The sequence below is a fragment of the Lagenorhynchus albirostris genome, chromosome X (genome assembly GCF_949774975.1).
Source record: "Lagenorhynchus albirostris chromosome X, mLagAlb1.1, whole genome shotgun sequence".
In the NCBI taxonomy this organism is placed as follows: Eukaryota; Metazoa; Chordata; class Mammalia; order Artiodactyla; family Delphinidae; genus Lagenorhynchus; species Lagenorhynchus albirostris.
In genome coordinates, this window is record NC_083116.1 from 44379893 (window position 1) to 44405366 (window position 25474).

At 42.6% G+C, this 25474-nt stretch overlaps 2 protein-coding genes across 2 annotated transcripts in view; one reads left to right on the plus strand and one right to left on the minus strand.

Moving 5' to 3' along the window:
• Positions 1 to 25474, plus strand: part of TRMT2B (tRNA methyltransferase 2 homolog B) — a 90158-nt gene that overhangs the window by 53047 nt on the left and 11637 nt on the right. The window lies entirely within an intron of this gene.
• ARL13A (ADP ribosylation factor like GTPase 13A) lies at positions 544 to 21437 on the minus strand. The gene is made up of 9 exons (XM_060137295.1): positions 21342 to 21437; positions 10455 to 10527; positions 10015 to 10085; positions 5029 to 5278; positions 4030 to 4135; positions 3330 to 3517; positions 2372 to 2462; positions 2115 to 2277; positions 544 to 674 (listed from the first exon to the last, which is right to left on the minus strand). The coding sequence occupies exons 2-9, from the start codon at positions 10511 to 10513 to the stop codon at positions 544 to 546; spliced, it is 1059 nt and encodes a 352-aa protein (XP_059993278.1). The 5' UTR covers positions 10514 to 10527; positions 21342 to 21437.

The window sequence follows — 25474 nt, forward strand, 5'->3', positions numbered from 1 at the left end:
AACGTGAAGAGCTTAGTGCTGCGTCTGACATCCAGAAGGCACTCAGTAAATGGGGGCTGTGGTATTGATGGTGAAAGTAACAGCTGAACTAATAGTGAAGAATGATTACCACCACTACTACTGCCTTCCTTGGGATGGAGAGTTGAATGTGTTTAAGCTCGTACGGTTTTTGCATACCTAACCTAAGTGTTAGGAGAGACAGCAATTGCTATTCCTGAAGGGACAGCAAAAGAATTGTTGCCAGGCTTCTCAGACAGTGGTAGGGAATTTAAAACTGAGTTGTTTTCAGAGGCATGATTGAAAATGATTCAGCAGAGCATAATTCTCAGCAGAACAGTTCTATTTATTTATGCCAGTCCCCTTCCACCCAAGAACATAGGGGGAAAATGTAATTCTAAACTGACCCTGTACTTCTAAGGCTCAACTGCAGTTGGTCACCCACAACATGTTGCTCACAAACTTCATCGGGAGCACCTGGGTACAAAGACGTCAAGGCTCTGATCTTCTTTGCCAACGTTGTCTTCACTCTCAAACGGATGCCGCCTAACTGTTCTTGAGCCTCTCGGTGGGGATAAGATTCATTTTATGGCTCGAATGTCGATGTACAGGCACAATGGGAGTTCTCAGGGATATTATGTTAGAGTAGGTGGAGTTGTAGGGGGACTGTAGAGGTACTAACAAACAGAAATTGAAAAACTGAATAATCCTAATGGTTCTGTAGATGAACCCATTTACTAAAGGAGGGATATGAGATGTTTCTTTTGACTTCCCTTCATTTTCCTCTTTAGCACTCTGTTAAAAGTCTAAAAAAAGAAAGAAAATAGGTAGTCACTGCAAGCAAAGCTAAGCACCAGGCTTCCTGTCCATCCAGGTGAGGAGGGTGTTAGCTACTTTCCAAGGTCCCCAGTGTCTTCTCTCTTTTTTGCCCTTGGTTCTGAGGTTATAGAAATGAAAAATGGATTTCAATTTTGGACAGAGATTTAAGGGTAGATTCTGACATCTAGAAAGACACTTCCTCCACTCTTCTGCCAGATTCCATCCACTCACCTCTCATCCTCCTTCCCAGAGCAGTACCTCTCTCCTCCTCAATGTTCCTATCTAGGGCCCTCTGTGTAGGTGTAACAACCCAAGGCTCTGGGGTAGCCTGAAGGGCCAGATCCTTTGGAGAGCAGAAGTGACATTATAATATTGACAGTTTATTGTCATGGAGACTGGGGCCAAGGAACACTGAGATGGAGAAGACATTAACAACAATGGGCCTTTAAGTCATCACAGATTTTTTTAGTGCCTTTAGTATATTGGGAGAAATCATATATGATTATTAAAAAAATTTCCAGTAATAACAAAAATCCAAAGAAAGATACCTTGGCTCTTCTCAAAATCACCTAGAATCTTACCCCTAGAGAAAACCACTGCTTGTGTTCGGTGATTCCCCTCCAGATGTTCTATGCATGTGTACACATCATGCTGTATGTGCTGTGCTCTCAATTGCCATTTTCTCTAACAAAACTTTGGGTTGTGGAAAACTTTCCATGTCAGTAAATATAAGTCAACATTAGCCCTTTTAAGGTCTGCATAGTATTCCATTGTGTGGGTGCACCATAATTGATTTAGCCATTCACTATTGTTAGGCATTTAGCTTGTTTCCAACTTTTAGCTGTTATACACAATGCTATGATTGAGCAACCATGAGCATCCTTTTTGTGTACTTGTGTAATTATCTTTGGCTTCAGTTCAAGACATGAGATGATTGGCTCATAGGGTTTCCACAGTTTTAAAGTTCTCAATATATATCTATTGAGAGAGAGAGGGAGAGTAGGAGGGAGACATACAACCAAACTACTCTCCCTAAAGGCTGTACCAATTTGTACTTCCACCACTGGAAATCATAACCTTTAAGATAACCTTATAGCCATCCAAACAAAGATCTTGGGGCATCATACTGGACGGCCAGAGGGTGATCCCCAAGCACTTCATCTACCTATCTTTCTTCTGACCACCAACCATAGTATGAGAAAAGAGTTTTGGACTCAAAATACGAATACTGTTTTATAAATTGTGAGGAAAAGCCTTTATATCTTTTCTTCTCTGACTAACCACTGATCCAGGATTACCTTCAAAAAGCTTTCTCAGCATATGGAGCTGGGGGCTCTGATTGTAGCCAGGCTCAGTGGTGTTACAAGCTCCATTTCCCCCATAACATTCATCCTCCTCCTTGGGTTCGTCTAAAGCAAATGTTACTGATGTGTTCTTTTTAGGTCTTGTTATACCTTCTTTCTGTATAGCAGGAAGATGAAGGAAAAAAAGTCAGTTGGTGCCCGAGAGCTCAGGGATTGGTCCCTGGGGCAATAACATTTAGTGAGCCACTTACCTGTAGGATTGGCTTTAGAGGCCTAGGTTCCATTGAGTGTTGTCCTAGGTGCTGTCTTTTTTCTTCGGACTTTCCCATCCTGGTAGTGAAGCTGGGGAAGATAGAAAGGACAAAGCCATAGTGAAAACAGATGCAAGCTCCTTAATCAAATCCAGCTGTCCCCCATCCCTGCCATATGTCTTTGGAACAATTAAAGGGACAACAGAACAAGAGGACATTTAGTCCTTTTATTCCTCAAAACCTTGATCACCCCGTTTTCTTTATTTTTCTTCTTCTTTTCCATATTCCTGTTCCCTCCCATCTTTCCTTATCATTGGGATGATTAGAGAACAGGAAGCGGAGAATGTGGGGCACCTCCAGGTGCCTCTATTTAGCCATAGAATATTGCCATAGAATATTGCCAATAAGCTCCTTAAGGGGCTCGTGCTCCTTTTCTCCTCTCTGTGACAAACCAGGGAATTGAAACCCTGTTTTGGAGACAATGTAATACTGATGACTTAACTTATCCCACTGACGTGACCACTCAAATTGTGCCGAGGGGAGGGTGTACCTAACAATGTTGGTATGTTTGTGGTCACTGCCCTCGCCCCATTTGGGCCAACTGATCTTGAGAGACTTGCTCAGCACCGCACAGAATCCATGCCCCTCCCAGAACTCACTGCTTAGGTTGAAGACTGACTTTTGCATCTATTCTTTTTTTTTTTTTTTTTTTTTTTTTTGCGGTACGTGGGCCTCTCACTGTTGTGGCCTCTCCCGTTGCAGAGCACAGGCTCGGGATGCGCAGGCTCAGCGGCCATGGCTCACGGGCCTAGCCGCTCCGAGGCACGTGGGATCTTCCCGGACCGGGACACGAACCTGTGTCCCCTGCATCAGCAGGCGGACTCTCAACCACTGTGCCACCAGGGAAGCCCTTTTTCATCTATTCTTATCAGTACACCTAATAGAGACAGCTTGGTACCTGTCTGATGAGCATATTTCCCCAAAGCCTCTGGTGCTCTTGGGGGCTGGGATGCTCGATGGGAGTGGCTGTTGGTGAGCACACAGCTCTTCATATTTATCCCCAATGGCAGATAACAGCCAGCGCAGGCCTCCAATTATAGGCTCATGGTTCCTTCTCTGGCGGTTTTTGATGGCTGAACAGGGCTCCTGTGACAAAAAGAGAAGGCTCCAGCCCAGCAACCTGGGACCCCTGGGGCTCACAGTCCCAGTCACCCTCAGCCAAAGAGCACAGGTGCACATAAGCTCTGCTGTGCCTAGAGAGGCTCTTAAGACTTCCTAGGAGATTCTCAGCATTCACTCCTTAGAAGGTATATGAAAGGTACAAAAGCTAAGATCCTTTAATCAAGTGTAATGTCTTGGATGTGTGATCTCGGACAAGTCACTCAGAGTCTCTGAGCCTTAACTTTCTTAACCATAAAATGAAGCTATTGAAACTTCTAACTTTAAAGAGCTATTTTGCAGGCCTGATGAGAAAACAGATGTGAAAGTGTTGTAAGAGTGTGATATTTATTATCACTGTTGAGTCAGAAATCATCACTGTAGTTGTTGCCTGGCAAAGAGAGGCTCTGCCTAAGACCCGGCATAGGAGGCTGATTATGGGCCAAGGGAGGCATCGGCCTTGCTTGAGAGGACAAGGGAGGGGAGGGCTAGACACTTACTACTCGGCACAGGGACTGGTTCTTGTTTGTTAGCCTTTCCAGCAGCAGATATTCAGTAATATCACGAAGTAGCAAGGCGTCCTTCTTGTCTTGCTTGTTGGCCAGGCTAAAGCCGGGCATTGGAGAGAGGGAGGGAAGAAGAGAGGAAGAGTAAAACTGAGATAGAGGCCAAGGGAAAGAAAAGAAGGGAAAGAGGGGGACAACCAATTCTGGTACAGCTGCTATATATCCAGGGACTAGCTTTTAAGCCATACCCAGTGCGGTGAGCCCGACATTTTTCTAGCCAACTCTCAGTGGAGGAAAGAATAGCGCAAGTAATTTGAATCCGAGATAATCCCCAGGCCTCATTTCTCATTTCCTCTACACTGCACCATCAAACTTTAATTAGAATTGCTAATTGGGATACGAACGAATTTGGCGCTTCTACATCCTCCCCCAAACTCTGTCCACGCTTGGGTTGGTGGTCCTAACGGGGAACAAAAAAGGCTAAAAGGGAGTGGGGGAGGGGTGAGGATTGACTGGCCACCTGAATCATCACCCTGGGGTAAGAGTTAGTTACATAACTCTCGGGCAGTTTACCAGGGGAGGAGGCCATTGGCACTGAATATACAAAATAGGGGTTTTCTGCCATCATCTCAGGGTCAAAGACCGAAGCCAGAAAAAAGAAGCAAATTTAGGAAGGCAGTCTTCAGGAAGAGTCGAGGGATGGGTTGGGGCGGGGGGTGCAGTGGAAGATCCAGATATTACTCTCCATTTCCCTCTGATGCTTGCCTTCAAAATTACCTTTGCACAGTTAGGTAACAGGTTCCCCCATGGCAGTGCCTGGTAGAAAGTGGCTCTTGAAAACAGCCCCCAGAGGACTGGGCCACTCCCCCTCAGCCAAAGAGGAGAGGAAGTCTAACTGGATGTGACACAGGGACCACTTAACCCTTCCTCTGTCTACTTCTTCTAAAGGCACAAAATGGGAAGGGGAAATTGGACACAAAGGCAGACTCTTACAATAGGATGGGTTTCCCGGCCACTCTTTCATCAGACAGCAGGTGTGGTAAGATGGCCTTCACTTCCTGCATACGGCTTAAGTCACTGGAATCCAGGACAAAAACAAGTCCATGTGCCTGCGCGTAGTAGCTTGGCCAGATTTCTCGGCCATTCCTGTCTCCATTCAGATCATAGACGGAAACTTCATAATCATCCAGGAGGAGTGTGGTCAGTTCAGGTTTCATACTACCGCCCGTCCTACTGGGGAGTACTATACATGGGGGAAGAGAGGAGAAGCAACAACAAAATGGGGCTATAGTTAGATGAATTTGTTAAACGATGATCTGAACTTTGACTAGAGCCTGCCCTGAGGAATCCTACGAATGTATCCTGCCATCTGGCTCATGCTCGCCAATCCATCCTCCTAAACCGCACTTTGCTCATGCTACCCTCTCCTGGCTCAGTAACCTTCCGTGAGTACCCACTGCTCCGAAGGTAGAATACAGACTCCTTTGCCTCCTAACCTGCCAGATCCATCTCTTCCTTGACTGGTGTCCAGGGTCCCTGGTACCCAGTCTCTTCCTCCCTATGCTTCTTGATTCATGTGCCTCTCTACCCCCCACTCCACATGATTGTCATGCTCTTTCTTGCCCTGGGCCTTCACAAGATGCTATTCCTGCTGGTTAGAACACTCTTCCACTACTCTCTGCTTGGTTAACACCTATTTTGTTTTTTAAATATCAATTTAGATCTTGTTCCTTCTAGAAAGTTTTCTCTAACTCACACCACCATCCCCCACTTTCTTCTGGGCTTACCACCATCACAGCACATATTACAGTGTTATAAATTCTATGATTTATTTATCTGGGTTATAAACTGCAACAGGATAGGAATCCCTTCAGTTTTACTTACTGTTATATACATAATGCCAAGCACAGAGGTTGGCACACAGGTGCTCAATAAATATTTGTTGAATGAATTTGATGAGTGAATGAATGAATGAACAGGACGCTCTTCTCTCGCATCCTTTCTTCAAGGCCCAGCTCAAGTACCACTTACTTTAGGAAGCTTCTCTGACCAGTCCAGCTCTCACTTCTCTCTCTTTTTGAACACGTGACCTGTTAAACTGGCCCTTCACCTCATTCTGTGCATGTCCTGTCTCCCCAGCTAAAATCTAAGCTCTGTGAGGGAGGGGCTCTGCATTCCCTTATGCACAGTAGGTGTTCAGTAAATGTTTATGGTGCCTGTTACTGTGGATGAGCGTATGAAGTCCTCTTCCTCCTATCTCCTCCGAGAAACCATGCCAAACTCAGATACCTTTGCCCTTTCAAGGCTATGGCCAGACCATACAATCCCACAGGGCATTCCACCCCTCACTCAGCCCCCAGAGAAATGTGGTTCAGCATGACAGTCCATAGACACATTCCAGTCTGTTGAACTGACCGTTCTGGCCCAGCTCTCTGCCCATATTAGTAGCAAAATGATTTTATAGATTCTCTACACTCATACCTGGGAGTTCTAAGACCAGAATCAGTAGCTTCTTATTTATAGTTTCAAATCTACCTGGAACATTTTCCATAGGATTGCCAGAATAAGTCGTTTAACTGACAAGTTAATAGGATGCTTTCAGATCTTTGGAAATGTATGATTATACACACATTTACATGTATACATGTCTCTCTATATGTGTGTATATGTACATATTATTACATTTTAATGTCATCTCATAATGTCCTCTTCTGTTTTTATGTTAGTCAATGATTTATTTTTAATTATAGCTTTCACAGAACATATAATTTTCAGTCACAGCTTTGATGTGTTATTTGTTATGTCTGTATTAGACTACTTAAAAATAATAAGTGAAGAGGTTAAAACTCTAAAGGTAATTTTAAAATCTTGTTTTCAGTATCAGTGCAAGCTTTATCTTTCCCCATTTTTTTTCTTTTTACTTGAAACCTTACCATTTCTTCAATAATTCAATGTACTGTTGGCAAACTCTAGATGCCACCAGAAGTTGTCCCCTGAAAATTTACATTTCTCTTATTTCCTCTATTAATTTATAAACACTCTGAGGACAGGTACTGAGATGAATCCATTTCTATATCCCTAGCAGAGTGTTGCATAAAGCATAGTTTGGGGACTGTCTGCTTTAGAGTTACATGTGGGTGATTGTTAAGCCCTACCCTGTACCAAATGAATCAGAATCTCTAGGCTTGGGACCCAAGCATCTGTATGTTTAGCAAACTCCTACATTTAACAAAATCCCCAGGTGATTCTTCTGCACCTTACATTTTGAGACCCACTGCCTTAAAGAGCAGTAAAATTCATGCCTGTTGTGTCTCAGCATCATCTGGTGCGCTTGTTAAGATTTTGATTCCCTGGGCCTTCTCCAGGCCAAAATATCTGAACCTTCAGGTCCCAGATCAGTTGGTGTGAAAGCTCTTCAGGTGATTCTGATTTTTGGCTCTCAGTACTGATTATGCTTCAGGATCACCTGTGGAGCTTTTAAAACCTATGACATTAGGCCTCATTCTCTGAGAGTTTGATGCCATAGATCTGGGGCGGGGCTCAGGCAGCATTTTCTTTTAAAGCTCCCCAGATGATTGAAATGTATAGCCGGGTTTGAGAGAAACTGCTTTAAACGCCCTCATTTAGGGCACCTGCTTGTGCTCATGCTTGGGTTTCTTGCCCCATATGACCATGCCAGACAAAATAGTTATAGTGAATGATGTTGTTAATGATAATGGCTTATGTCCCCAAATATTTTATAGCTGGTGTCTTCAGAGATTCACACAAGTTACTACTTGTAGATTGGAACTTCCTCCCTAGGCTGTTATCTGTTTTTGGCAATCATAAACATTTGCAGGAGCTGGTGGGGGGGCAAGCTATTGCATTTTGGGTACAGAGGAACCTACTAGATTGACTCTGGCAGTCCTGCATGGACAGAGGTGGCCTGAGATGTTCTTTAGAATGTGACATCAGTGGCACTTTGCTTCTTAGCCATTAAAAACTTCTCCGTGAATGAAGTCACAACCATAAACCTATTGGTTTATCAATCAGCCCAAAGTTATTCACCAAGCACAAGGCAAGTTATACAGTAACAAATTAAATAGACTCCAGGCTCTGTCCTCCAGGAATTAGAATGGAAAGCAGATGCTATTCTCATAGGCAAAATAGCATAGGGCTAATTACAGATGAGTGCTTCCCAAAGCTGATTGGCCAATTGAAAGGCCTGGGGAGTTCTTAAAACATAGATTCCCGGGCCCCACCCAGACTGGATGGGAATCTAGGGGTGGGGCTGAGTTGGGCTCTAAAAATTATCCCCACTTTTATCAGTAATTTTGTGATTTACCCTGGCTCCTTGATTTTCTTGGTGCTGCTTACCTTTTTACCATTTCTGCCAATCAGAGAATTGGGAGAGGCAGTCAAGTCTGCTGCCCATAAGGTGGGATACCAGGCTGAACCATTGGCTAAAATGTGCTTGGGGCTGCCACTCTGAGGGTGGGGGGAGGGGAAGAGAGGGAAAAGTTGGAATGAGGCAACATGTAGCCTGAGGAGAATGGTGGAATGAGGGAGAACATTCATTCCACAAGTGAATGAGTACCTACATGAACGTACTAAAAGTACAGAGACTGAAGATACAGAGCTGAAAAAAATCCATTATTTTTCCTCAAGGGCTCACAGTGTAGGGGATGGACTTGCAGTTGTGCAATGATGTTGTGATAAGTGCATGATCGAGGGAGGCACAGAATAGAGTAGAAGCTGAAGAAGGAGGCGCTGGGCATTAGGGATGGCTTTCCTGAGGTCAAGCTTAGGCTGTGTCTTGAGGCATTTGATTAAGCAGGTAGATGATGGAGGGGATGAAATGCTAGGTAGCAGGAGAGCATGTACAGAAAGCGTGGGCATGTGAACTAGAATGGTATAGTGGCAGATGAATGGCAAGTCATTTGTTTTGGCTCCATCAAGGGGCCTATGTGCAGAGCATGGGAAATGAAGCTGGAAAAATCAGGGACCAAATCATGGAGGGCCTTCCTTGTGTGCAGCTGAGGAACTTAAGTTTTATTTTGATGACAACAGGGAGGCATTGAGTGGTTTCATGCAGGGTTGGGTCATGATCAGATGTTTGCATTAAGTCCTTCGGGCAGCTGTGTGGACTGAATACTGGGGAGACAGCTACAGACGGCAAGATCAGCCAGCAGGCTGTTGCTGTATTTCAACGAAATTGATGCTGGCTTCAAGTAGGCCAGAGGCAGAGGAGTCAAGTTAGCCCTTTCCTCTACTTTGTAGATTGTTGCCAGCCTATATAAAACAACCACCTCATCATAACCCTTCTTTTATTTAATAAAAATCAGTGGAGGGCATCCTGTGCCAACCACTGTGCTGGGCTCTTTGGCTAGCAGTTAGCTGTGTCTTCACAACCGGAAAAGTAGCTCCCTGAAATTCTGTGTAACGGCTTCTTGAAATGTCAAGGTATTAAACTGGAGATTTGGTATTAAACTTGCACGTCTCTGAACTGACACCATTTCTCAAGCTCCAACCCTCTATATGAACTGTCACAAAGAGTTTCACGTTATTGAACTTCTTCATCATCCCCCACTTGTCTCTCTTATCTAGACCAAATTCCACTTTAATTGAGCTCTGAAACTAGACACTTTCAAACATGCTATCCTTCCTAATCGACTGTGGTGCTTTACATAGTCTGAGTTCATTCATACTGACATTATGAGAAGACCTTCAATTAGGATATCTTATAAAGGGAGCAGGTGACAGGCATTACATAAACAGGCTGATAACACCCAAGGAGAGCAGAGAGAGAGAGAGAGAGAGAGAGAGAGAGAGAGAGAGAGAGAGTGTGTGTGTGTGTGTGTGTGTGTGTGTGTGGAAGTGTTTACCTTAAAAGAGGAAACTCAAGGGTCATGAAGTAGGGCTAGGAAGGAATGATTGTTTCATTGGTCGCTGGGACCCATGGGAGACCTAAACCAGGATCTAATACTCTCAATTCCTTACGTCTCTGGAATGCCTTCACAAGAACAGTTTTGCCTGAGTTGTCCAGTCCAATGATAATGATGGTCACATTCCTAGAAATGGAAAATGAGCCAAAGCTTTAAAAGTACTGTTAGTTCTTAGGCTAAAGAAAGAATTATACTCTTCCTTGGTGTTTGGGGCTCTGCCTGCAGTGGTCCCAATGCAGTCATAAAAGGCACAGCCAGGTGGTAGAAGGTGGTGTGGGGATCCCTCCCCAAAGCCTCCAAGGATGCTTTTCTTCCCTGATTCACTTGCCTTATAGAATTGGCCATCCTCCCCCAACCCTGCCCTTAATCTTGTAGACACTACTTAGTCACTTCCCCTAATAATATATATCATAAAGATTTGTTCTTTGAGGGACTGTGGGCAGGTACATTGGAGGAAATGGTGGAACAGGTCTAGAGAAATAATTACAGTATTACCTTCGTGTCTCTTCAGTTGCGTTTACACGAGGCCAGCAGGAGGTCAGTATCCGGAACATGATTCAGCTTAGTTCTTTAATATTAAGGGAAACAAGTAAACAAGAAATCAGCCCCATTATTAACTCTGAACCTAAATCAGCTTATGAGTACACAGGTACTGATAAACAGGAAGCCTGGGACTGTCAGAAGTCCATTACTTCATTCTATCCAACCTTGTCTATGTCATAGAGGGAGGGACTGGTTATCGTCAACTCTAGTGGCAAAATGGGGTGATTTCTTATTAAAGCAACCCACATAGGCATGATGGCATCAGGTGTGACCTATCCCTTCAGCCATAGTTCATTCCTGTTATGAATATCTTCATGCAACCTTGGGGGTGCGGGTGGGGTGGAGAGATGCCTTGGAGAAGAACCAGCTTAGAGTTCAATTGGAAGACCTGTTCTAATGAACAACAGTTCATTGGGCTTGGTTCTCTTACTGCCTGTGCTTCCAAAATGTGGGTGTTGGTGACCCACTATCATAGATTTCATACAATTCCTAGTGCTGTAAGGGATTTTAGAGATCATCTACTCTAACTGATTTCAAACATCAGTCCAGGTACCCTACTCTCAAAGATTCTCAGGGAGCAGCATAAGCTCCCCAGGTGATATCAAAGTACAGCCGTATTTGGAAGTGATTGCCTAAGTAGAAAGGGTAATTTACACAGTCACTTTACAGTTAATCCGTGTTTTAGCATGTATTAGTATTTCATTACTTTTTATGGCTGAATAATATTCCATTGTATGGATATACCACCTTTTGTTTATCCATTCATCAGTTGATGGACATTTGGATTGTATTTACTTTTTGACTCTTATGAATAATCCTGCTATATACATGTGTGTACAAGTTTTGTGAGGACATATGTTTTCAGTTCTCTTGGGTATATACCTAGGAGTGTAATTGCTCGGTCATATGATAACTCTATGTTTAACCTTTTTAGGAAGTGTCAGATTGTTTCTACATTTTACATTCCTACCAGCAAGGCAGGATGGTTCAAATTTCTCCACATCCTCGCCAACTCTCACTGTATTTTTTATAGCCATACTAGTGGATGTGAAGTGGTATCTAATTGTGGTTTTGCTTTATATTTTCCTAATGACTAATTACGTTGGGGCCCAGAGCTGGGGGAAGCTCTGGTTGGGTTAACAAAGGACTTAGGCTGATACTCAGATGGGCTTTTCTTAGCTATCTGATGAGCACAGTGTATGTGCCAGCTTATCAATGAATAACTTAGCAGGGTTCTGCAGAGTCACCCACTGTTTTAGAGAATAGCCATCCCCAAATAGGGACTTACATTTCATAGCATGTTTTAGAGCATAGTTCATTCCCTAGAAAATTATTTGGATTCCCATAAGGACCTCCTGGAGAATAGCTCTGGCTTATGCCAGATGAAAGGGAAACCTTATATGTGGCCTGTGATCAAAACCAGCCTTACTCCAGCTTTGCTCATGAAACTGATAAGACCTGGAGCCTGAAACACCAGAGTCTGATTGTCTGGGTTCCATGATAGCCATCTCCCTTTGAGACAAGAAGTAGCAGCTTCATGTCTACTTCCTGATAATTAGCAGAGCTTCCTAACTTGATCTCAGGCAGTCTGTATTTGTTAGTACCACTAAAAAAGGTCAAACTGGCATCACACAAATTCTTCATTAAGAACATATCTTAAAGAAGGATCATGTACCACAATGTTCATTGCAGCTCTATTTAGCCAGGACATGTAAGCAACCTAAGTGTCCATCGACAGATGAATGGATAAAGATGTGGCACATATATACAATGCAATATTAGCCATAAAAAGAAATGAAATTGAGTCATTTGTAGTGAGGTGGATGGACGTAGAGTCTGTCATACAGAGTGAAGTAAGTCAGAAAGAGAAAAACAAATACCGTATGCTGACACAAATATATGGAATCTTAAAAAAAAGTTTCTGAAGAACCTAGGGGCAGGACAGGAATAAAGATGCAGACATAGAGAATGGACTTGAGGACACGGGGAGGGGGAAGGGTAAGCTGGGACGAAGTGAGAGAGTGGCATGGACATATATACACTACCAAACGTAAAATAGATAGCTAGTGGGAAGCAGCCCCATAGCACAGGGAGATCAGCTCGGTGCTTTGTGACCACCTAGAGCGGTGGGATAGGGAGGGTGGGAGGGAGATTCAAGAGGGAGGAGATATGGGGATATATGTATTTGTATAGCTGATTCACTTTGTTATAAAGCAGAAACTAACACACCATTGTAAAGCAATTATACTCCAATAAAGATGTAAAAAAAATAAAATTAAACCTACCATTTTCAGATTTCTTATCTACAGAATGGAGATAATGATACATTTTGCTTACCTTGGGGTGGTTGATTATGTATCTGATTAGAAGTTGGTTCTTTTTGGGTGAAAGAAATAGGATGGGTAGAGTAATAGGGAGGTGTATTGAGCTTTCTAGCCTTCTTGCCAGAGTAACACAGCTTAGTTGCCCCCTTATGAAGAGTAAGTCCACGTCCTAACAGTGGCTGTCAAGGTTCTGGCATATCCATGGTAATCACTGCCTAGTTCATAGCAGCCAAACCCCCACATCTCCCTACCTTGTCTGATTAAAGCTAATTACTAAATGAACTTTTTTTTTTTGGCTGTGTTGGGTCTTCACTGCTCCGTGCGGGCTTTCTCTAGTTGTGGTGTGTGGGCTTCTCATTGCGGTGGCTTCTCTTGTTGCGGAGCACGGGCTGTTGGTGCGCGGACTTAAGTAGTTGTGGCTCACAGACTCTAGAGTGCAGGCTCAGTAGCTGGGGCACACGGGCTTAGTTGCTCTGTGGCATGTGGGATCTTCCCGGACCAGGGCTCGAACCCGTGTCCCCTGCATTGGCAGGCAGATTCTTAACCACTGTGCCACCAGGGAAGCCCACTAAATGAACTTCTGGTCATCATGGTTTTTTTAAGTTTATAAAGTATTTATATAGAACTTACTATGTGCCAGCACTCTTTTTAGCACTTTATACATATTAAACTCACTTAATCCTTATTATAACAAAAAATAGGGGCTATCATTCTTTTTAAGAGATGAGGGGGCTTCCCTGGTGGCGCAGTGGTTGAGAGTCCGCCTGCCGATGCAGGGGATGCGGGTTCGTGCCCCGGTCCGGGAGGATCCCACATGCCGCGGAGCTGCTGGGCCCGTGAGCCATGGCCGCTGAGCCTGCGCGTCCGGAGCCTGTGCTCCGCAACGGGAGAGGCCACAGCAGTGAGAGGCCCGCATAGTGCAAAAAAAAAAAAAAAAAAGATGAGGTTCAGTATATTAATGCATGTATGTGGAATCTAGAAAAATGGTACAGATGAACCAGTTTGCAAGGCAGAAATAGAGACACAGATGTAGAGAACAAACGTACTGACACCAAGAGGGGAAAGTGGGGTGGGGGTGGGATGAATTGGGAGATTGGAATTGATATATATACACTAATATGTATAAAATAGATAACTAATAAGAACCTGCTATATAAAAAATAAATTAAATTTTTTAAAAAAGAGAGAGGTGAGGTTCACAAAGAGGTTGAGTAATTTGCCCAAGTTTACCCAGCTAGTTAGTGGTAAAGCCCAGAATTCAAACCCAGGCAGTCTGGTTTCAGAGTCTGTGTATTAAGTTAAGGGACTCACAGGCTGTGTGAGTGAGATTTCAGAGACCAGAGAAACTGCCTCAGCTCTGGGCCTTTCCATCTTTTCTGGACAGACTATATTGTACTTCTTTTTTTTTTAAAGTCAACTTTAAAAAAACTTTATTTTTTAGAACAGTTTTAGATATACAGTTTTAGAAAAATTACAAAGATAGTACAGAGAGTTCCCATATACCCTGTACACATTTTCCCCTTTTATTAAGTGTTGACCTAAATCACATAGGCTGCTGGTTATTTCTCCAGCAAAAATGGGTTTATTCGGGATCAACAGAGAATTACAATTTGGGGTCTGCAACCATGACAAGCCAAACATAAGTACCCCTCACAGCAAGGAGGAGAAAAGGAAGTTGGGTGGGCTATACTAAACAAAAAGTCCATTCAAGGAATTGAGAGTTTGAAGTATAGTGGCTTTTCATTGGCTGAGTTGTGACAATCTCATTGGCTGAACTCTTGCCAGGCAAGAAAAGGAAGTCTTCCTGTTGGTCTCTGCTGTTGTCATAGGGTGTGAGACCTCCCCCTTCTAGCCTCTTGACTATTTTAATTGTGGTTTTTGTTTATTAATTTTTACATTTCCTCCTTTTGATCATGATCGTTCTCTGAAAGTATCACTGGTTAAGAGTCAGGTTTTCTGGTTTCAGTGGCTTTTTGTCCCTCAGTGCCAGAAGGGACCTTTCCTGGGTGTAGTGTCCCACAATGCAGGGAAAGTGCACATACTGGAAACTTATTGAGATCACATTTGAGTAACAAGGAAGGGCAGGAGGGACAACTCTGAGGCACTTTTTATCTAAAGTCCATATATCATCAAGATCATAGACATTGGAGATCATATGACATGTTGTATCATCATCAAAGGATTGGCAGACAAACTTCTGACAAGCCTGTCCTAGATATCTTTGGAAAGTTGTCTCATCAGATGTTGTCTGCTTCAATTCTGGGAACTATTTACTTTCAGGTCACCAGATGATATGCAGGTCCACTCAGGGTGCGGTGCTTTCTTTACATGTGTCATGTGAATCAAAGAGTCTGTTCCCTGGAGTTTGATGGCACAAGGGTTGGTTAGCAGTACCTGATAGGGGCCTTTACAGTGACATTAAAGAGAGTCCTTCTGGAGGTGTCCTTTTTATAAATTTTTTAATATTTATTTTATTTATTTTTGGCTGTGTTGGGTCTTTGTAGCTGCGTGCGGGCTTTCTCTAGTTGCGGTGAGCGGGGGCTACTCTTCATTGTGGTGCGCGGGCCTCTCATTGCAGTGGCTTCTCTTGTTGCAGAGCATGGGCTTTAGGCGTGCAGGCTTCAGTAGTTGCAGCACACGGGCTCAGTGGTTGTGGCTCACAGGCTTAGTTGCTCCACAGCATGTGGGATCTTCCCGGAACAGGGCTCGAACCCATGTCCCCTGCATTGGCAGGCAGATTCTTAACCACTGCGCCACCAGGGAAGTCCTGGAGGTGTCTTTTCCAGTACATGAAATCTCCAGGCTGCGAGGGTGCTTAAGGTCTTTGTCTCCTGAGAGAGCACTGTGAAAACATTGCTCTACTAAAACATGGTTATTTTTTAAATTTATTTATTTTTTGCGGTACGCGGGCCTCTCACTGCCGTGGCCTCTCCCACTGCGGAGCACAGGCTCCGGACGCGCAGGCTCAGCGGCCATGGCTCACGGGCCCAGCCGCTCTGCGGCATGTGGGATCCTCCCGGACCGGGGCACGAACCCGTATCCCCTGCACTGGCAGGCGGACTCTCAACCACTGCGCCACCAGGGAAGCCCAAACATGGTTATTTTTAATAGAAGCGATTAGGCCTTTGCAATATTGGAGTATTTCTCATTTTGTCAGTTGTGGGGCAAAAGAGGTAGGAACCAAGTGCATTGAGTGACCTGTGACTATCTCAAAGGGTGAGCGTTTGAGTTCCAAAAGGGATGGATATAAGATTTAGAAGGATCAATGGCAGTGCTTTTGGCCAACGTATTTGGAGGGCCCATACAAATTTTGCCAATTGAGTTTTAATAATGCCGTTACTGCATTTGAATAAACCAGAGGATTGAAGGTGCTAAGTGCAGTGAAACTGTTGTAAAACTGGCCAAACAGCACAGACGTCAAAAATACCTGACCAGTAAAATGGGTCCCTTGATTATTATGAAGTTTGAGAGGATTTTCCCAGGTAGGTATAATATTTTCCAAAAGGACTTTAGCCATAGAAGAGGCAGTAGCCTCTCTGCAAGGGAAGGCTTCAGTCCAGTGTGAAAACATTCAGGCCATGACCAAAACGTATTTATTTACATCCCTGAGATGGAGGAAGTTGTATGAAATCCAATTGCTAGACCTTGAATGGTCTATAAGGCAGTTTAAAATACTTGGGAGCAGTAAGAATAGGCTTCCCTGGGTTGTACTTTGGACCAGTGGGACAAATGAGGTAGGCATTTTTTTCAGCTTTGTTAATGTTTCCCGACGAACATTGATTCATGAAAATTGTAATTTTGTCAGTAGACCAATGGTTTAATGCATATACAATGATTAGGAGTAGGAATATTAGAGTCTTCAGTAAGACTGAATTGTTATTTGATCTGAATCAAAGCTTTCGCTTTTTATCAAACCAAGAGTTGTTGAATTTCCAATCTTGTGTTTCCTTTTCTGAGGCCAATTATTGGGCTTCTCCAGCCAGTTTTTCTAAGTTATCATTTGGGGAAATATCCCTTTGGACCGTGACAGAAGTTTGACTGCTTTTGGTTCCTTTAAGGGCAGCATTCCCTGTGGAACTGTCAGCAAGGTAATTTCCCTTAGCTTCCAGGGAGTCAAATTCAGAATTTTCTGGAATTTTAATAATAGCTTAAGTGGCAGGTAAAAGTATTACATTCAATAATTCCTGAACATAGGGGCCATTTAAAATTTTATTTCCACTGGAAGTTAGGAAGCCATGTTGCTTCCACAATATTCCAAAATCATGAGCTTTTCCAAAAGCATGTCTACTATCAGTATAAATATTGGCAGTTTTGTACTTGGCTGAAGTACAGCCCTGTTGGGCTGAAGTAGCCATAGGTAAAGATGCTGCCTCAACAACATAAAAAGGAGTTCTGATAGCATCCCCAGCACAATATTTACTATGATCACCTTTTAAAAAAGAACCATCAGCAAACCATGAGAAGTCAACATTACCCAAATGATTTTCCTGCAGATCATCACGAGGTATCGGGAGGTGATCCATAAGTGTTAAGCAGTTGTGAGGGACTTCGTTGATGATGGAGGAGAGAGGAGTCACAGGGTTAATGTTATTACAACCTAAAAGAGTTATGTGAGGAAGTTAACAAAAGGACTTCTTAGGAGTTGAGGTGGCTGAGAAATGTTGAGTGTGATGAGAATTCAGAAGGGCTTCTACCGCATGAGGTACAAAAATGGTTAAAAGGGATCCCACCACGATCTTTTTGATAGCCTTAACCAAAAAGGCAGTGGCAGTAATGGCTCTAAGGCAAGGTGTGGGGTGGGGGTGTCCCTGTGCCACAGGGTCCAGTTGCTGGCTATAATACCCTGTGGATCAATGGTGGTCCCCATGTTTTTGGGTGAGTACCCCAAAGGCATTACCTTCCTTTTCATACATAAACATGGAAAAGGGAATCTGATCATTGGATGCCCAAGGGTGTGTGGGTTCATCAAACTCTCCTTTAAGGCCTTAAAGGCTATTTTGTCTGGTTCTTCCCATAAAATTGTGTTGGGGTTGCTCTTTAGTAAAATATACAGAGATTTGGCTGTAAGAGAGAAATCTGGAATCCAGTTTCAGCAATATCCACCTAGCCCGAGAGAACCTTGTAGTTGGCGCTTAGTTTTGGATTTTCAGAAACTCAGGACATCATGAAGCCTTCTGGATCCAGGTATAGCCCTTTTTCTGGTATCAGATGCCCTAAATATCGAACCTGGGTTTGGGAAAACTGCAATTTTTTCCTTGGCAACCTTATGTCACTTTAAGGCTAAAAGATTTAGCAAGTGGATGCTGTTTTCCTATGAGAAGGCTTGAGAAGGAGGGCAAAGAAGCAAATCATCCACATACTGCAACAAAGTAGAACCCCAAAGGAACTTTATACCATCCAGATCAGCCTTCAGGATTTGTGAGAAATAAGGACTCTCAGTAAAACCCTGAGGCATTACTGTGCAGGTGAATTGTTTCTCTTCCCAAATGAAGGCAAAAAGGTATTGGTTAGAATGCGCTACATAAATCAATCATAGTAAAGAGTTTGCTTCTGTTGGAAACAGATGTTAGTAGCATATGAAAGTCCAGAATAACAGGGTGTTGAAGGATAACAGTCTTGTTTATTGCTCAGAGGTCCTGGACAAACTTCCACCCTCAGCCCTTAGGTTTTCTTGCTGGTAAAATCAGAGGACTACAGGGATTAGTACAAGGGATAATGAGGCCTTGAGCCTTGTTATCTTCTATTAAGGGCTTTTTACCTTGAACGCCTTCTTTACTTACAGGGTGCTGATTAATTCTGGGGAGAAGTTTGGGGGAGGTATTTGGATCTTGATGGGATGTACACTGTGAATTACCAATATCAGTTGGAGATTTTGCCCACAAGGAGGGTAGTAGCTGATCCAATAGGGACAAATGATCAATATTTCCAGAATCAGCTGTAGTACCATCAGAGACAGAGCAAACAAAAGATGTCAAAGGGTCATTTAATTCACCTGATTGACTGCTTTGATGACTACTGTCAAATTGTAGAATTATTTCTTCCTTTTGGGAGAGAAAAATTCTGGCATGACGCTGTACTTCTCTAAGAAGACTCAGTGAAATAAATGGATAGGGGTGGAGGAACTAAGGAGAAAAGGGTGTGTATCTCTCAAAGGGCCTAAACAAAAGAGAATAGGTTCAGAGACAGGAACCTCTTGAGGTTCATTAGGGATCCCTACTATTAGAACTGTCTTAGTGCTCCAAGGTAGAAACCATTTTATTGTAGTGGGGTTGAGCATCAAGAGTGTGGCTCTGGTGTCAGGGCTGGAAAAGATTTATCCTTAATCTGGAGAAATGTTCTTCAAGATAATTAAGAGGGAGGGATTGGGAATAGCCCTTATAGTTCCTTTGGATCCTGTCATTGAGAATTGGGAGGATGTTGGATAGACAAGTTAGAAGGCTGAAGGCACCTGAAGTGCTTAAATTGGTAACAATCTCTTTTCTGATATCCTGGCTCTTTGCAATAATAGCAGAAACTAGGAGGGTTTTGGTTTTGTTTAGGGGCCTCCATTTGCTGGAGTTGAAGATCAAGAATTTTAGCAGTTTTCCTTTTATGTGACTCATCTAGAGTGTAAGAGAGCTGGTTTGCCAGATTAACTAAATCTGGAGTGGACAAAGTTTCCCATTCCATCCTGGTCATTTCTACTAGAAGAGAAAAACCCTGGTTCAGCCCACTAATAAAAATAGAGTTGAAAGCTACCCAGGAAGAACAACATCTGAGGGAAGATTAGAATTTTCCTTAAACACATTCTGAAGTTGATCATAATAGTCATAAACAGGTTCATTAGGTTTTTGTGTGCAAGGCTGAATTTTGTTCCAATCAACAGGCTTTGGAAAAGCACTATGAATTGCTCTATAAAGTCACTTAGCGATTGCCTGAGCTTGATTGGTAAATAGGCTGGTCTCCCAGTTGTAATTCTAGAGACCTTTCAGGATTTCCCCAGTTGGTGATTTTCATCCAAAGCTGGGCCTGGCCTTCACTGACAAGCATATGAACTAGCTGATTTAAGTCAGAGTTGATAAGTCTGAATGACTATATTAAATTCCTCAGCATATCTGTAAGGATTTCAGTTCCTTTGGGAAAATCTTTGACTATAGCTTTGCAGTTCCACTTTAGTCCAGGGGATATAAAAAAATTAAGAGTTTAGTCTCTGGATCCTCACAAGGCTTAATTTTAGAGAGACAGGTTCTGGTAAGTTCAGAGGAAATGGCAGTGGGGAGAGTTTCAGAGAAAAGGGCAAGTTTGGTGAGAGAATTAGTATGGGGGAACTGAGGGTTACAGAGGAGGGATAGGTGGCATAAAAGGGAAGAAGGAGGATGGCACTGGAGGCAGAGCCAGGGGAAAGGAATAAGATGACACTGGAGGCAGTATCTGTGATGCAGAAGCCAGGGAAGAGGAACATGAGGCTTTTGCAGCCATTCTATCTTTCTTTGTTTGCCTCAGAGGATCTTAAAATCTTATTTTGCAGAGATGCAATTTTAGGCTCCTGATAATGTTTGGAAGCCTCAAAATAATTGAAACAGGCATTCCATTCAGTTTTGGAAATTTTACAGGTGTGGTTGTCAATTTGGTCTTAAGAAAAGTAAGTTTGGAATTTCAATAGTTCTCCATAATGACCATTCATGTTCTAAATTGCCTTTGGTTAGGTTGGTCCATTTACTTAGAAATGTACATGAGGAAGGAGTGTGGTTTTTTTTTTGTTTTTTGTTTTGCGGTACGCAGGCCTCTCACTGTTGTGGCCTCTCCCGTTGCGGAGCACAGGCTCTGGACGCGCAGGCTCAGTGGCCATGGCTCACGGGCCCAGCCGCTCCGCGGCATGTGGGAACCTTCTCAGACCGGGGCACGAACCCATGTCCCCTGCATCGTCAGGCGGACTCTCAACCACTGTGCCACCAGGGAATTCCAGGACTGCAGTTTTTAAACATAAAATCAGCCAGGGTCCTTGTAGGTAAGGGTGCCCTCAAGTATTTAGATAATTGGGATCCCATTTCTCAGAGGTTTTTCTTTAGAGTAAAATAGTAATTTTCAAACAGCCTAAACAGCTTAAACAGGCTCAAACAGCCTGCAGGACTACTACCAGCCAGTTCTAAGGGAACAATCTAATCTCAAAGGAGCCAGGCCAAAGGCTGCTCGGAGCAGCCTAATCCTGAAGGAATCAGGCTGAAGGCTGAATAGCACAGTTCCAATGAAACAACTCCTGTTCCAAAAGAAATCAAGCTGAAGGCTACCACAGTTCCAGTTGGAATAGCCTGATTTCAAAAAAAAAAAAAATAACAGGCCAAAGTGCCAAAGAAGTACTCACTGACAGAATAAGGCCTTAATCAGAAAGAATAAACCATTAAAATAGATCCCAAATTAAACCTGGAGAGCTTCAAAACACAAAGAGGGCAGGAGCTTGGATCCAGGAGAAAAACTTGCCCTTAAACCTCGGGGTCAGCAATAAAAAACCGTTCAGTGGGATTTTTAGTTACCATACCTGTCTGTGCACCAGCCTCAGAGTTGTTGGGGGTCTCCTCTGGATCTCTGTATGGGCCCCCAAAATGTTGACCTTAAACAAACAGACTGCCAGTTACTTCTCAGGTAAAAGTGGATTTACTCAGCGTCAGCAAAGAATTGTAATTTGGTGTCTGCAACTGTGGTGAGCCACAGGCAAGTCCCTCTGCCACAAGGAGGAGAGACCTCTTACTGACAGTTCGAAGAGGAAGTTGGGAAGGCTAGTAAGCAGAGAGCCCATTGGAGGAATTGAGAGTTCGAAGTATAGTGGCTTTTCATTGGCTGAGTTTTGGCAGTCTCTCATTGGCTGAGCTCTTGCCAGGCAAAAAGACTAAGTTTTTTTCCTGCCTGTTGGGGGCTGCTATTGTCGTAGGTTGTGAGAGCTCCCCCTTCTGGCTTCTTTTTTTTTTTTTTTTTTGCGGGGCCTCTCACTGCTGTGGCCTCTCCCGTTGCAGAGCACAGGCTCCGGACGCGCAGGCTCAGCGGCCACGGCTCACGGGCCTAGCCGCTTCGCGGCATGTGGGATCTTCCCAGACCGGGGCACAAACCCGTGTCCCCTGCATCGGCAGACGGACTCTCAACCACTGCACCACCAGGGAAGCCCCCCTTCTGGCTTCTTGACTCTATTTTATTTGAGGTTTCTGTTTGTTAATTTTTACAATACCTCACACTAGTATTTGTTAAAATTAAAGAACCAGTATCGGTACATTATTATTAACTAAAGTACATACCTCATTCACATTTCCTTAGTGCATTCTCTTTTGCCTTCAGTGTTACAGACTCCACTTATTTCCAAAGTCAGTTGGGTCACCACACTTACCCTGCCTCCTTCAATGAAGTTGTTTCATACATTTGTAATACACATACTGTAATAAGTTAATTTTGTGTGTCAACTTGACTGGGCCATGGGGTGCCCAGATATTTGGCCAAACATTATTCTGGGTGTTTCTGTGAGGGTGTTTATGGGTGAGATTAACATTTAAATAGACTGAGTAAAGCAAATTGCTCTCCCTAATTTGACTTCATTCAGTCAGTTGGAGGCAGGACTAAGAACAAAAAGGCTGACCCTCCCCCAAGTAAGAGAGGAAGGAGTCAGAAGTCTGGCTGCCTTTGAGTTGGGACATTGACTTCTTTTCTGCCTTCAGACTCAAAGTTAAACAACCCAGGCTCTTCCTGGGTCTTGAGTCCGCTGGCCTTTGGACTGGAACTACAACCATCCACTCTTCTGGTTTTCAGGCCTTCGGACTCGTACTGGAACTAAACAGTCGGCTCTCCTGAATCTCTAGCTTGCCAATTCACCCTGCAGATTTTGGGACTTGCCAGACTATATAAATGCATGAGCCAGTACCTTATAATAAATCTACACACACACACACACCTCCTGTTGCTGGGATGTGAACAGCTACATGTTCTTGCATCAGGACCTCCTTCTATCCTACCCCTTCTCTCCTGCCTCCAGTTCTCTGCCTCAAATACTCTCCTCCCACCCTTCACTTTCATGGTTCGTTCTCATCTCTCAGTTCTCTCATCTTCCTGTCACCTCCTCAAAAGAAGCCTTCCCTGACCCAGGTTATTTCCATTTCCCTTTTCATCCCTGTTATTTTTATTTTAAACAACTTTTTAGTTAAAATAAAGATACAGAAAACTACACAAAACAAAACTTAGCTTAAAGAGTTACTATAAAGTGAACACCCTAGTAACCATCATCTTATTTAATCTACATGTTTATCCTGTATTCCTTTCTCTTTTCTTTTCAACATTACCATACCTTAAAATAGACTTTAAAAACCCACATCTATACAGTTTTAAGACACATAGATTCATGTATCCACAATCTATAGACAGAACAGTTCCATCACCCCAAAAAGCTCTCTGTTCCTATCCCTTTATAGTTTCACCTCTTCCCCAACCTCCCCCACCCCACTAACCTCTGGCAACTAATAATCTGTTTTCTGTTATTATAGTTTTGTCATTTTGAGAATGTTATATATATGGAATCATACATTTATGATTAAAACTGGCTTTTTAACATCAGCTTCATGCCATTGAAATTCATCCAAATAGTTGTATATATAAATAGTCAGTTTCTCTTTATTGCTAAATAGTATTCCATTGTGTGGATGTACCACAGTGTATTTATTCTATCTTTTGAGGAACATTTGAATTATTTCTAATTGGGGCAGTTGTGAATGGGGCTAGAATAAACATTCATGTTCAGGATTTCTTTTTTTTTTTTTTTTTGCCATACGTGGGCCTCTCACTGTCGTGGCCTCTCCCATTGCGGAGCACAGGCTCCAGACGCGCAGGCTCAGCAGCCATGGTGCACGGGCTCAGCCACTCCGCGGCATGTGGGATCCTCCTGGACTGGGGCATGAACCCTTGTCCCCTGCATTGGCAGGCAGACTCTCAACCACTGTGCCACCAGGGAAGCCCTATGTTCAGGATTTTTTTTAACAAGATGAATGTTTATATTTTTTTAATTGAGGTATAGTTGATTTATAATATATTAACTTCAGGTGTACAAGATAATGATTCAGAATTTTTCTAGATTATACTTCATTTATAGTTATTATAAAATATTGACTGTTTTCCCTGTGCTGTACAATATATCCTTGTAGCTTATTTATTTTATACATAGTAGTTCGTACCTCTTAATCCCCTACCCATATCTTGCCCTTTCCCCTTCCCTGTCCCCACTGGTAATCACTAGTTTGTCCTCTATATCTGTGAGTCTGTTTCTTTTTTGTTATATTCACTAGTTTTAGTTCTTAGGTTCCACATATAAGTGATAATATAGTATTTGTCTTTCTCTGTCTGATTTATTTCACTAAGCATAATGCCCTCCAGGTCCATCCATGTTGTTGCAAATGGCAAATTTTCATTTTTTTATGGCTGAGTAATATCCCATTGTGTGTGTATGTGTGTGTGTGTGTGTGTTTGTATAACTTCTTTATCCATTTGTCTGTTGATGGTATATTCAGGATTTTTACTTTTTATTTTGAAATAACTATAGATTCACAGTACAAGGAGGTCCTATGTACATTTCACCTGGCTTTCCCTATTATTAATAATAGTTTGTATAACTATAGTACAGTATTAGAACTATGAAACTGACACTGATAAAAATGCACAAACCTTACTCAGATTTCACCGGTTTTACATGAACTCATTTATGTGCGTGTATAGTTCTATGCATTTTAAAAAATAACAGCTTTATTGAGACATAATTCACAAACCATACAGTTCTTCCATTTAAAATGTGCAATTCAGTGGTTTTTAGTATATTCAAAGAGTTGTGCATCCATCACTGCAATCAATATTAGAACATATTTTCTGTATTCTGTAAGTTTTGGTATGTTGTATTTCCATTTTTATTTGTCTCAAGATGTTTTTTTATTTATCTTTTGATTTCTTCTTTGACTCATTGGTTGTTCAGTAGCATTTTGCTTAACCTCCAACTATTTGTGAATTTTCTGGTTTTCTTCTTGTAATTGATTTCTAATTTCATACCATTGTGTTTAGAAAAGATGTTTGATATGATTTCAATCTTCTTAAATTTATTAAGACTTATGGCCTAACATATGATCTATCCTGGAGAATGTTCCATGTGTGCTTGAGGAGAATGTTTATGTTTATGTAATGTTTTTTTTCAACCTACCTGTGTCATTATGTTTGAATTGGATTTCTTGTAGACACCGTGTTTGGGTCATGATTTTTAAGCCGCTCTACCAAACTCGTTTTTTAATTGGTTTTTTTAGGCCATTTACATTTAATGTAATTGTTGATATGTTAAGGCTTATGTTTCCTGCTTTATTTTTGTTTCTTGTTTGTTCCCTCTATTTTTTGTTCCTCTTCTCAATTTTTTCTGCCTTGCTGTGTGTTACTTAAACTTTTTTTTTCAATTTTTAATTTTTCTAGAAAGATATTTATTTATTTATTTATTTATTTTTGGCTGCATTGGGTCTTCATTGCTTCAAGCAGGCTTTCTCTAGTTGTGTCGAGCGGGGGCTACTCTTCATTGCTGTGTGCAGGCTTCTCATTGTGGTGGCTTCTCTTGTTGCAGAGCACAGGCTCTAGGCACGCAGGCTTCAGTAGTTGTGGCACACAGGCTCCAGA

Excerpts from the sequence above, each read along its gene's own strand:
- ARL13A (XM_060137295.1), bottom strand. The coding sequence starts at position 10,513 with ATGTTCCGGATACTGACCTCCTGCTGGCCTCGTGTAAACGCAACTGAA. Across the intron at positions 10,086-10,454 it reads GCAACTGAAGAGACACGAAG|GAATGTGACCATCATTATCA; the intron begins GTAATACTGTAA and ends TTCCATTTCTAG. Across the intron at positions 3,518-4,029 it reads ACCAGTCCCTGTGCCGAGTA|GAGCCCTGTTCAGCCATCAA; the intron begins GTAAGTGTCTAG and ends TTTTTGTCACAG.